This window comes from Tachysurus fulvidraco, chromosome 25 (genome assembly GCF_022655615.1).
Source record: "Tachysurus fulvidraco isolate hzauxx_2018 chromosome 25, HZAU_PFXX_2.0, whole genome shotgun sequence".
NCBI classification, from domain to species: Eukaryota; Metazoa; Chordata; class Actinopteri; order Siluriformes; family Bagridae; genus Tachysurus; species Tachysurus fulvidraco.
The window spans coordinates 8005363-8019291 of record NC_062542.1 but is presented as its reverse complement, the minus strand read 5'-3'; the positions used below and the strand labels follow the sequence as shown (position 1 = coordinate 8019291).

General features: G+C 35.4%; 1 protein-coding gene across 1 annotated transcript; it reads left to right on the top strand.

Moving 5' to 3' along the window:
- cavin1b (caveolae associated protein 1b) lies at nucleotides 1–10953 on the top strand. The gene is made up of 2 exons (XM_027172779.2): nucleotides 1–712; nucleotides 8844–10953. The coding sequence occupies exons 1-2, from the start codon at nucleotides 209–211 to the stop codon at nucleotides 9684–9686; spliced, it is 1347 nt and encodes a 448-aa protein (XP_027028580.1). The 5' UTR covers nucleotides 1–208; the 3' UTR covers nucleotides 9687–10953.
- The last annotated feature ends 2976 nt before the right edge of the window (nucleotides 10954–13929 follow it).

The window sequence follows — 13929 nt, the reverse complement described above, 5'->3', positions numbered from 1 at the left end:
GCATTTGAGTGTTTGTGTCCCTGTACTCCTGCTGCACAGATCCGGGATAGCACAGGGTAAGAGCTGACAAGTGTGGTATTTCTCAGGAAAACAAGAGACAGTGTTCAAACAAGAGGAGGTAACCCAAGGTGAATTCCAGGCCACACACAAGGACACATCAAAATCTCTTTCACTGTTAAATTCTGTTATCTGCAGTTTTACTTTTATCATGGAAGTGCTAGAATTCCCCAGCCTGCAGCCAGACAGTGAGCAGCAAAAGACCCTAACTGAAGTATCCGATGATGAGCTCAACCTTCCTCCTTCTGATGATGAGGAAGACGCAATCACGGAGGCCAAATCAAAGGAAGTTGTGGAGAAAGAGGAGGCAGAGGAAGGCAATGGGCAGATGAATGGGGTGATGATTCTGGCTTTGCTGGATAAGATCATCGGTAGAGTGGACCAGATCCAGCAGACGCAGGTCGGCTTGGAGGCTCGGCAACAAGAGATGGAGCGCTCAGTCACTGGGATTGAGGGGGAGCTCACCAAGTTGACCAAGAGTCACTCTACCACAGCCAACTCGGTGAACAAGATGCTAGAGAAAGTGCGCAAAGTGAGTGTGAATGTGAAGACAGTACGCAGTAACCTGGAGAAGCAGGGCAGCCAGATAAAGCGGTTGGAGAGCAATGAGAATGAGCTTCTCAAGAGGAGAAATTTTAAAGTCATGATTTACCAGGTAAGAATTATGAAATAGTGTTTGGAATTGTATGTGTGCATACACAAATCTGTCTTTGGGTGTGATTCTCGATAAGGTGAGAAGCAAAATATAACTATATCAAATAATTTTATCAATATACTTCAATACTCTGCCTGTTTGCTGTTATCTGTTAGTGACACTAGACACCTAAATATAAGGAAATAAATATGAGAGTATATAATAAATGTGGAAATCCTTAGATATAAGATTTGTCATGTGAGAAACATTCTGATCCTCCTGACCATTCCTTGTACCACACCCATTTTAGAAACAAACCCCCAAATATACACTGGAAACATGACTCATTTGATACACTGATACACTTTGTTCAGATTTATGACATAACAACAACAACATTTCTTATTAGAAAGCAAAGAGAATGTGCCTTGTGTTATTAAGTCTTAGGAAATACCAAGGGTGATTTGAAAAGTATGGGGGCTGAAGTTGCTCGAAACAGTTAAATGTAGAGAGGAAAGCTGATCTAGGAGAACAGAAAGAAAAACACAAGGAACAAAGTGAGCGAAAGTTAAAAGCAAAGGTAGAGTAAGGGAGAAAAAGACAAAAGAGTTTACATTGAAGTGACAGCTTGGTTTGCTCAATGTCTGTAGCTAGAATATGAATGCTGTAATGTGTAATAGCTTACAGATTTGCACAGTGACACAAGAATATTCAGAGTTTCCACATACTGACTCACACAGTGAAAGGAGGGGAATAGCAGCGTAATAGAAGTGGGACAGCAGTAAAACCCCATTTCTACATAGCTTTGTTTTCCACAACTCTCATTTAATAACCAAACTCGATGTCTATACTTAATTTAAAACTATGAATGTAAGCATATGGTATTACTTAGACAAGAAGAAACGCTTTCTGGAAGAAAATAGAAGCTGAATTGGAGAGCGCTTTGGGAGGGTTGCATGGTTTTTTCCAGGATCAAATGGTTCCTCTCTGGCACAATTAAATACTACCAATCAATTTATTGTATAGTGAATATTGGTTGTGAAACTACAGAAATTATATGCATCTTATATTGACTTAAATTAATATATAATGTAGAATTTGGCAGCTGTGTCCTTTGTAACTAGTATTTTCTGTTCACCCATGATAAAGTTTGTTATTTAAGTAAAGATAATTTATCACATAATTGAGTTTTTCCTGAAATACAGTAGTAGCAAACTCAATCATTTATTCAAGCACTAGTACTATTATTTACTCATAGCTACAAATAATACTTTTCCAATATATAGCAAGTGTATATTACACAACTCTAATGACACAGTCAATGTGATTCTACCCAAATATAATAATTTATTATAAGAAAAAAATGTAATAGATCTGAAAAACTTAAGGGAGAGAGAGGTGGGGGGGATGGAGATGGTATTAGGGCTTGGTCATTTAATGAAGCACATATTTACCAGACGGATCCATTCCTTAGGCATCCTCCCTTCTCTCCCTTCTGGTCTCATACCCCACCTAAAAACAGATAGACTTGACCTCAATGGCATCCATTCTTTATCTTTACCATAATTTTTATGAAGTCACCTTTCCTTTTATATACTCCTTATCAGTGTTATCTTTACAATTAACACTTTACACTTCATGTTTGACCATATAATTTATGATACTCCTACTGCTTTGGGAGCAGCTATCATTCTCAAACTTGACTAGGATTGATCTGCTGTTTCAGTTTGAGTCTGTTGTAAAAACGAATGAAGAGGCTGACATCTTGGCTCCCATAAGCACAAGCAGATATGCACACACACACACACACACACACACACACACACACACACACACACACACACACACACACACACACACACACACACACACACACTTATAGGAAGGATAAGACGCACAGCTATAAATATATTTGGATTCTTGTACGATTGCTAGGGTGAAAGAACTGAAAGTCTTGTTTTCCTTTGTGGTTTATTTTCTGTGTTTGATCCAGGGCTACGAGCCAATCCTGATAGCTCATAAAGCAGCAGCACTCAGTGAAAACCTTGCTGCTCTGTTTAGACTTGGTTTATGGGACCATACAAGGCTTTTACTTGGCACTGCTCACTGCTTCTTCTTTTTTTCCAACCATTTTGTATGTACACCTCCTTCCATTCCCCGCTTTTCCTATTTACAGTGATGGCTCAAGATTTTCTAGCCTGTTATTGCTAGAGTTGAATTTTAGCAGATTACAGATACACTTATCAGATCTAGTCTTACTTGGTTTGTCCAGACTTCTTTCTTTATACTTGTCTTTAATGATTTATCATAGAAACCTGTCTAAGCTTTAGCGTTTATCATTGTCTACACTAGATAGATCTGGGTTTTTTTCTTATTCTGACAACTCTAACGTGCAAATTTCATGCAAAAATAGTTCTATGTTACCCCTCCTGCCAGGGGTTGTAGCACTCAATTACCCTACATGCCAGATCTTAGAAAAAGTCACAATATGACACGCAATAAATAACACTGACACGAAACTTTTGGCATATTAAGCTATCCATTTAGTAGTTTGTAGCCACCTGTTTTCAAAGCTGGTTATAGCTCCTATCATTTCTTCCTCTGTGGTGAGTGTTTTCCTAGTGCTATATGTTTTTTTTTGTTTGTTTTCCTTGTTTCTAAACAATGTTGTTATTCAATGCAGTTTTTGTCATTTTGTCTTAACTTTATAGTTAGCTTTAATTTATTGTCTGTTGAGGCCCAGTAGCACTACTTAGCCTTAAGAGTTTTCCATGTTCCTTGTAGTTTACTGACCAGCAGGTCTGTGGAAGAGATATTCATGGGATTGAATGTTTCCATCATTGTACACTGAACTGTTCACTGCTGGGCATACCATGTTATCTAGATTGCTTGACTGGTGAGGAATAATACTTACATCTATCCCTTCGTAAATCACTCGAAGTGTGCATATATACAAGATTATACAGTTACTATCAGTGCAATTTTCATACATCGTGGAGCTAACACAGATGGGTCTGGATTTTCCTCTATTATACTACAGTTTATTGTGATATAGCAAGATAAGCTAGTAGCCAGTATAATAGATCATCATCAGCTCAACAAGACCCACAATGCTTCTGTTGATGCCAATATCTTGTTGCTGGTTGTCTTAGCAAATGAAAAATTCACTATAACCACTATAAAAGTGATATAAAATATCTCTCTGTGGGGGATCTGCTTGACGGAGGGACAACCTCAGAGTTCCAAACAAAGGGACTTGATCAACATACTTCCTTCCTTCAGAAGAATGGTGGTTCATGTAGTTACTGCTGTCCAACAAGATAACTGGCTATGTTTGTTAATCAATTGTTCCATGTTTCCATATGCCTAGATCACATCCCCTTGTTTTTGAAGCCTGTTTTTGTTATATTATATTAATATTAATATTTATATTAATAGTTGTTGGTTAAGTTTCTTAGTTTGGTTGGTTGGATTTTTTTTTTTATTTCTATTGAAAATAACAGTGAAACATGAGGAATATTTCAGTACAAAATAAAAAGAGGAAAAAAGATGTTTTAAGTAAACAGTTTAGGTATTTTCAAAATTATGGATTTAAATTTTTTTTAGGTTCAAGTTTGTTTAAGTTGAGAATAGTAGGTGCACACACACACACACACACACACACACACACACACACACACACACACACACACACACACACACACACACACACACACACACACACACACACTAACATTCCACATAGTTATAAATCTATCTAAAACACCACCCTCTCTCGTCTCTCATTGTTATTGGAAAGTATAACTCAACAGCACCATGGCAACAGTGAATGTGGCTAGAAGCAGAATCACAGGGCAGGATCAAGAGATGCCACAGTATCTGTTTAATGCTATTAATGTATTTATATGTATTCAAATTTAATCTTAAAAACTTTATATTTCTTTTCTGATTTTTTTAATTAAATATTAAAAATACACAGTGACAACATCAGATTGTCAGCGTAGTGTGTGTATTCTGACTCTGATCAGACTTCAACCTCAGTTACACCGCTCTAGTTCATAATTGTTCCCAACTAGGGGCATTGTCTAATTGATAGTGGATTGTAAAACCTTTCAGTGAAAGGAAATCTTAATGCTACTGCATACAAAGAGATTCTTTACAATAGTCTGTTTCCATTTTTTTGTGGCAACCGTTTGGGGAAGGCTTACATGGGTGTGATCATGTAGTTTTTTTATACTTTTGACCATGCATTGTTTCTTATTTGTGTTTGTACATGGCTACAATATTTCTAATGAATTTAGTTCTATTAACCATGGTCAGATTGTAATAAATGAAGTAACACTCTAAAGGCGTCTTGCATGTGCACATTTACTGTAAAATGGCTATAAAAATGCATTTGTACAGGTTTAAAAAACATTATTTGTATTTTTCTAAATGATGTATTTATATTTGCTTAAATCCCATGATCATATGGTTATCATTACTAAACTAATTAATAGTCATCTTTTTCCACACAATAATAAATCTCTTTTGATAATAACTTTTAATAAATATTTTAAAAGTTTTTCTTTTTACAGTGATTGTATTTAATCATTTTAAAACTTTATTCATTCATATAACTTCATTATAAACTCTCTCTCGCCCACCCTGAGACATATTTTTTCTTCGCTGGCTTGATTGGATTATAATAACTAAGGAGGATTCCCTTCCCTACCCCAAATGCTGCATATACAGAGAATTACACACACACACACACACACACACACACACACACACACACACACACACATACACACACACACACACACACACACACACACACACACAGAAAGAAAGAGGGGGATTCCTTCCAACAGCACCATGGCTGGTTGCAGTTAAACAGATGTAAAAGAACTCTGCATATGTGGCTAAAGAGAGGGCTCTCTGTTAGCCAGTGGAAACCTTCCAGTGTCTACACACACTCACCAAATAAAGTAGTTAGTAAAGTATTTTTCTTTCACTTACTCACTCACACAAACACAAAATTCAACTGCTCTGTCACAACCATAATCTATATTTTGTTCTGTTTCTGATTGTGTTCTATTCCATTCATTAAAGGCTCATAAAAAGTAAAGTTGTCTATTGCTTATGTTTATACAAGTTTTCTGAAACTGAGTTTTTATTTCACTCCTTATTACTGCAAACTATTTTGCCAGGTTGTGGTGGATGAAGCACCCCCAGCTACCATGTCATTAAGGCATGGAAAGACAGAATTAGTCTCTGATTGATGCAGGTTCACATCACATTTATGACAAATGGCTAAAAAGAATGAAATTATGGTTAACTCAGTACATTAGCATGTAGTTTATTGCTGTCGATGTTTAGTAGGTGATACATTGACTTTCACATTGTGCCTATTGTTAGCATTTTCCAGCCCATGTGTGAGCTGCGATTTTTATGACATGTTGTTGAAGGATATTTAACATGTTGAGAATTAGTTTGTTAAATGTATAACATAAAGTGAAATTGGAAAAGGGGAAAGCATTTTGGAAAAACACTTAAACGGATAAAAATGTAAAAGATCTATTTAGCATATTGCCTATGGCTATGATAACATCTTCATCCAACTACATTTTCCAGATTACAGCTAAACCTGAATGCCAAGGAGTACAACACAAATTTGACCACAGAGTCTCTCACATTCTCACTCACCTGATTATTGATCACACACTCCTGGACTCCAGTATGTGCACTGTGTCCTGTGTGGCAGTTCATAAGCATTTATTTTTTGATTGCCATTCTGTTTTATTTATATAGTTTCTGGTTTTCTCCTTTGCTTTTGCTTACCCTAGTCTATGTTTTTATATACATGGTGACAGTTGTAAACAATATGGCTGCCATTGACATGTGTCCCTGGAGGGAATGTATTTGATTGTTTGAAAATTGAAAATACTTTATTTTCAAATGAATTATTTTCAATAAAATGACAACAGAATTAAGTATTTTTAAAACAATTTTCTCTACTTACCAACATATTAACCACAATTGAAATTGTCGTTGGAAACAAACCGATTTTTTTTTTTTTTTTTAAAGACTCTTCATATATAAATTATATCTTCTATATAGTATATAAATATAAATTGCTGATTGGATAAAAATTTTATTTTAATGCTTTTATACATCTTTGCCTAAAAACTATGTGCCTCACCACCCCACCCCTTAGGTCCTGGCTCTCAAGACCAAGTTTGTTTATTTTCCTGTCTATGAAGTGGAACAAAGAAACATTAATGAGAGGGGTGGGACTTTGATTTCTGAGTGGAGGAGGTGATTTCCTGATTTCCTGTTACATGTTTTCCATGTTCCTGTCTTTCCATTTCAGTTTTCTTAATAGAATGCTGTTTATATAGGAAGATCTACTTCGATCCCTTTGCTGATGCTATTTATTAATACTTTAATACTTTAATCTGAAGCTTATGGAAACGGTAGCTCATAGAATGGCACATTAATTTTACTTCATATACACATTTTGTATTCAAAATCTATAAGGCATAATGATAAAACAGGATATCAAGTAAGGGAGGCAAGTAAGCTAATAATTGGGTGATTCGTTATTTGTATTTCGGATTTTTCTATTTTCATTTAAGCATACATGAGATTACAAGAGGTTGTTATAATGAAATGGGTATACTGAAGAAATGGTCAGATACAGAGGAATGGCAAGCACAAGACTTAAATATACCCATTGAGCAAAGATTTTTTTTCTGTTTTGAGTAGATTTGGGTGCATCAATTTGTACTTAACAAAAACTACTTTAGTGAAGGATGTGACAGTGGAAACAGAAGAAACATTTTATAATATAGTAAAGGCCAGTGAAGACATTTTATTACATCGTAAAGGACAAAGAAGAAAAACAATGCATACACACTTGTGCTATTTCAGACAATGTGTTTGTACAGCAGAGGACACAAGTGGAAAAACAGTTGCTTCACAAGGCAAGGCTGTATGCTGCGTATAGGACCTAGAGGCTTCCATGAATGGAATGCAAAGAATGAGAGTAGGGAGAAAGCTTGGGAGGGACAGATGTGGATAGAAAAGAGAAGAGAAATCAAATAAAATTAAAAAAGACAACAAGAAAGACAGCTAATCTGTAACTTAAGCACAATTCCCAGCTGTGTCCCCATCTGTGTGTGTGTGTGCGTGTGTGTGTGTGTGTGTGTGTGTGTGTGTGTGTGTGTGTGTGTGTGTGTGTGTGTGTGTGTGTGTGTGTGTGTGTGTGTGTGTGTGTGTGTGTGTGTGTGTGTGTGTAATCATTATCACATGCAAGGCAAGCCTAGAACAATAGGACCATTAAGAAGAAAAAATAGAAATAAGACATTTAATTTTTTGGCAGCACTTGCTCAAGGACATATCCTGTTACATGCTTTAAGAAAATCCTCTGTCCTGTGAAGGGGAACATGACAGTATAACATAGTTGAGGTAGAGAATGAGAACATGGAGGGATATGCATGCTGTAATTTAGCATTACTACAATTCAACAGTACTAAATCTTCTGAAGTGAAAATTACACAACATGACAAAAGGGCACAATATTTGTGCACAGTTGCTAATATGGCTTAATGCTGACCCTGATAATTGTACAAAAATCACAAAAAGATCACAGAAATCTGACATGATTTAATTGTGTTTAATTAGTTAAAATAAAAACTCTTTGTAATAAACAAAAAAATCCCTTAGCCATACTTCACATACTAACGTGGATCATTAGTTGTTACTGAAAAGAATTTAAGTGAAAGCTCCATACATTTCCATACCTGTATCTATGTATATATTTGATATGTGTGTTTTTATGTGATTAATATATTAATAATATATTAAATATTAATAATTAATTAAAAATAATAATTAATTAAATATTAATATTAATAATATATTAAAACCTGATATGAACCTGGTTATGAATATTTCTCCCGAACTTAAGATTTTGTTCAGGAGTGTACTCCATACATAAATATTAAGAATATTAAGATTAAAAACAAATATTCTGTTAAAGAAAATCTGTATTTTTGTTTATTTTCTTTACCCAAAGTTAATGTGTAAAACCTATAGAAAAACTCCAGACTAGTTGTTTTGTTCTGTCTATAGCATCTTAACAAATCTCTATGTGCTTCTATAGGATGACGTGAAACTTGCTTCAAAGACCACAGTGGCAAAGTCCATGAAAGTGCCCCAGTCAGCAGAGGGTGACATTGAGCTTAAAGGCATTGTAGAGGAAGGTGAAGAGGCTGGAGGAGAGAAGGCTCATCTGGATCTGTCATCTGATGAAGAAGAAGTAGAAATTGAGGAGACTATTGAAGAGACCCGAGCGGAACGCATCAAACGCAGCAGCCTTCAACGGGTCCAAAATATCAAAACAGCCTTTTCCAAGGAGAAGATGGAGAAAACCAAGCAAAAGACAAAGGAGAACCTTGAGAAAACCAAGCAAAAGACCAAAGAGAACTTGGAGAAGACACGAATGAAGACCAAAGAAAACTTGGAAAAAACTAAGCAAAAGACCAAAGAGAACTTGGAGAAGACTAGGCAGAAGACACGGGAGAATCTAGAAAAGACACGCCACAACATTGAGAAGAAAATGGGCAAGCTCAGCACTCGTATGGCTGTCAATCCTGAGCATAAAGAGAAGATGAAATCCTCACAGAAGAAGATGGTGAAGTCTTTCACACCTGATCACACTATTTATGCTCGGTCTAAAACTGCCGTTTACAAGGTGCCACCATTCACCTTTCATGTGAAGAAAATCCGTGAAGGGGAAATAGAAATTCAAGGGACAGAAATGGTGGAAGTGGGTGGAGAAACAGAGGAGGTAGAGAATGGAGTAGTGGAGGGAGGAGAAGAAGAAGAGATGGAGATGGAGGGAGAAGAGATGGAAGAGATGGAGGAGAGTGCTGAGATGCTGGAGACAGGAGAGGATTCAGAGCTGGTGATTGCAGAAAAGGATCATGATAGAGATAGTGATTAGATGTGTGTGTGTGTGTGTGTGTGTGTGTGTGTGTGTGTGTGTGTGTGTGTGTGTGTGTGTGTGTGTGTGTGTGTGTGTGTGTGTGTGTGTGTATGTATGATGATGATGTGTGCATTATTGGCAGAAAAGATGAGTCTGATTGAAAATGGATGTTGACAGTTTAAGGTTTGGTATATATACTAGATAAGATAAGATGATTGCTCAGCTCATTTGCAGCAGATATATTAGGGTAATCAAAAGATGTTTTAAAAAGATGTCAAATGATAATGACCATTCCTTAATAGGTTAATTAGTATACTAACACACCTACTTACGTACAGTTTATGTAGTCAGCAAACACAGTTTGACATAATCTAGTCAAACACAAACATGTTTCATTTAAGCATGAGAAGAAAAAAAATTCCTTTAATATTTTTCCATGTATTCAAATCAGAATTTTTTTTTAAATATTTTTTTCTTTATTTTTGGAGGCACAGTTACTGGATTCTGTTGTTACACTGAAATGTTATTCTGTTAATCTATATCAATCTACAACTCACATTAATGATTTTAACCACCAGTCCAATGTGGCTGTTTTGCACCTTTCTATAACAACCATCGCCACAGCACTACAACCTCATATTAACAAAAACTGTGTTCTTAGAAAAAGACATTTTGTTGGTCTTGGTGTCTATACCTATCTGGTGCTATAACAGAAACTGACATTAAAAATATTTTACAAAGGGTTAGAAGAGGACTAAATAATATTAATTTTATAAAAAAGACATTCCTTTATTCAGTGTTGGATTTATGTATAAAATAAGTAAAATTATCAAACTGTAGTAGTATTTTTATTTTTAATACATCACTGCTGTCAATATACAATAGTAGTTTGTCTCTGTCCCAATCATGCAGACAATATGCCCTTCTTTCAATCCATATTTAGATAGGTATGAATCCTTCCATGAGCTGTGTCTTGGGTATTGGAACAGAAACATAATGTGCATATGTCCAGGACTGTGATTTATTTTGCTGCATTATAGAGAACATGTGTAATCTTCTTTGAAAGCATCACCAATACATTTTTCTTTTCTATTGCTCATATATTTCAGATTATATTTAGGCACCAATCATCCTTCTCAGTCCCAAGTACCATATTTACACTTTAATATTTTACATGTGCACATTTTAGTTTGTTTTAGTCTTATTTTGCTTAGCAACTGATCTGTATGTATCTAATAATGTCTCACTGTGTACTAATATGTTAATAAAAGCTTATTCACATCCAGTATTGTTCAGTTTTAGTGAAAGCCAAATGATATAATTTTTTTCTATTGTTTCATAGTGTAGATGAAACTATAGTATCATGAATTAAAATGCATGAAGTTTGGAGAGGTTCCACATCATTAAATTAAGTTTTGACTAATTAACACATTCCCAACAGCAACCCATCAACGAGTTCCAGGATGTAGTTGACAGGATGCACAGACATAGTTAGGGTTGTGCACTAAGTACACTAATAACTTTTTCTTTTAAATCATGTGGATGACCAGGTGTGTGTATTGCTTACATTGGGAAGATATAGCACCAGGAAGCACTATGAAAAAAGTTCAGTTCAATTCTCTGTTGGATGTGCTGGACAAACCGGTGCAATCCATGGAGTCATCACCTCCTGGAGGCAACACTACAAATTGCGGGGTGGTCACCCTGCCAGGGATTGATCTGCATGGTCAGCCAGTGTCTCACTGGATTGTTGTGGATGGAGCCACCCGGAGACTGTCATGACTTCTTTGAACCAATGTTGTGTCAGTTGTGTAAAGAATCTACTGTTAAGTTCTTGGAGGCAGATACCACAGCAAACCTTCACAGATTTTGTTGAGTTCATGCATCAACATTTATATCATTTAGCTGATGTGTTGTAGACTTTATCAAACAACAAAGAACCCAGCTGAAGCAACTCAGAACTCAGCATAAGAGAACAGTACTAATGGAGAAGTGTGAAAAACTTGAGGAGGTTGAAAAGACATGCAACTTCATTTTGTATTAGTTGCAGGGGTCAGATCATGTACAGTGGCAGTTATTGCCAGATAATGTAGAACTCTACCTTAGTACCTATGATCATAAAGTCTGTACTGAGCTTATTACATGACTATTATTATATAATCAAAAAGAATATTATTTAGACAAATTGAATACTGTTTACATTTTCTCTTTTTGACCTGATAAGGATAGATTATCTTTTGATTCTGGTTCCTCTTAAGTTTTCTTCCTTGTGCTATTTTGTGGAGTACTTCCTTGCCTCTGGAACGTCTGGTTTAAAGAAGTTTATTGTTCACTGTTCAAATAAAAGTGAATATTCGTTTATTCATATTATTGCTCTATATAATAAATAAATTATGATTTATGTTATAACTGCTTCTGTTTGTAAGTTGGAAGTTTGCTAAATATAATATTAATTAAAAACAACCTTGCTAAAATACAGTATGTTCATTAAGTACACACACATTGCTTTCCTTATGAAGCACTCTTTATAATCTGATTATCTCTGTAAAGCTTCTGTTCTTTTCCTCACAGGCAAGCAGGGAAACAACAGCCTAATCAATTACATCAGCCTGTGTGAGAGAATAACAGCCATTAAGAGAACAATTCCAGTATTATTCTTTGCTTGGTTACATTGCTTAGACCAGCGTTAAATGGGCTGGACCAAAGTCAATACCAGACCAATAAAACTTCCTCTTAAATTCTCAGAAATTATTTAATTTATCTTTGTTCACTTATTTGTATAAGTTGTGACTGCATGGTTGTGAATTTTCCTCTGTGATTAATAAAGTGATCTATAAATTAATCTATCTAAGTATTTATACCACTGGAGATAAAAGGACCAGCTTTATTTTAACCTTTTAATTCAATTATGGTTGACGAGACGATTTTAAGTTAAAAAATGGATTTTAGATGAGTTCCTGGTAGGCCTGGATTACAATCATATCAGGCTGGTTTTGGCCCATATGCTTCACATCCCTGGGTAAATAGAGGATATATAGTAGTAGAGACAGAGGGGGGAGGTACATGCAGATAAAGATTACAAACCGATTAGCTTAGGGTCATGGATAAAGCCTTTTACAGGACAAGAAGTAACATCCAGCGTTAAACTAAGACAAGAGCAGAATCATGCAATGAGGTGAGCGTGGTAGAAACAGAGGCAAAAGAATTAGCATTTATTTAAAAGAGTGATGACTTAAAAGAGTTATTGAGAATAGGCAGTGTGATGGATAAAAAAATATTTTATTGCTCTGATCATCATCATCGACACTATTTATTGAAACTGCATTTAAAGTAAGTATAAAATGTAATGGTTCTCTATCTACTGTTTTCTATTGTCATCTTTCAAGCGCTTCATTCTTCTACCTTGCTTTGACATTGGTCTTGTTGGAGAGGTATCCAAACATAAATTAAATTAATGAATGGTTTTTAATGTTTCCTTATTTCTTAAATGGTTAAAATATGAAAAGGATTAAATGCAAGTGGGCTATAATACCAGTGCTTCAGACAGAGATATAGGATTATAGATTAATAGTGGAAGACAAAAATTTGTCTCTTCTTAAGGGAGCTACTTCGTCAATCCTGAGTCACCCTTCCAGGGATTGATCTGCATGGTCAGCCATTGTCTCATGGGCTTGTTGTGGATGGTGCTGCTTGGAGATTTTCATGCCTTCTTTGAACCAATGTTGTGTCAGTCAACTGTATGGTCTGGTCTTTATTGGCAATCAGGTCTTTTCTAATCTCAGAGTTTGCGATGATCCATTAGTTCCTCAGGAGCTCTTTTTCGCACAATTATAAACTGTTGTAGAAAGGCTATTATTTACATTTATATTATTTACTGTCCAGTGTCACCAAAATGAGAATGAGGTTCCATTCTGTCTGTTTCCTCTCAAGGTTTCTTCCTCATATCATCTCAGGTAGAGTTTCCTTGCTGCCTTCGACTCCGACTCTGAGCAATAGATATATAGTATTTTAAATTTTTAGTTAATATTTTAGAATTAATTTTAAACTTTAATTGTATATATTAAATTATTTATTTTTATCCTTATATTTTCTTCTTATTGTTATATATTTATTTCTTTTTTCTCTCTCTCTTCTGTTTCCATACTTCTGTAAAGCTGCTTTGAGACAATGGGAAATGTTAAATGCGCTATACAAATAAATTGAATTGAAATTGAATTGAAATATTTGCAGGATCTCAAGCATACATTGATGCTTTTGATCT

Bases quoted from the DNA above. Each gene is read 5' to 3' on its own strand.
- cavin1b (XM_027172779.2), top strand. From the start codon at position 209: ATGGAAGTGCTAGAATTCCCCAGCCTGCAGCCAGACAGTGAGCAGCAA. The intron at 713-8,843 runs GTAAGAATTATG...GTGCTTCTATAG, and splicing joins TTAAAGTCATGATTTACCAG to GATGACGTGAAACTTGCTTC.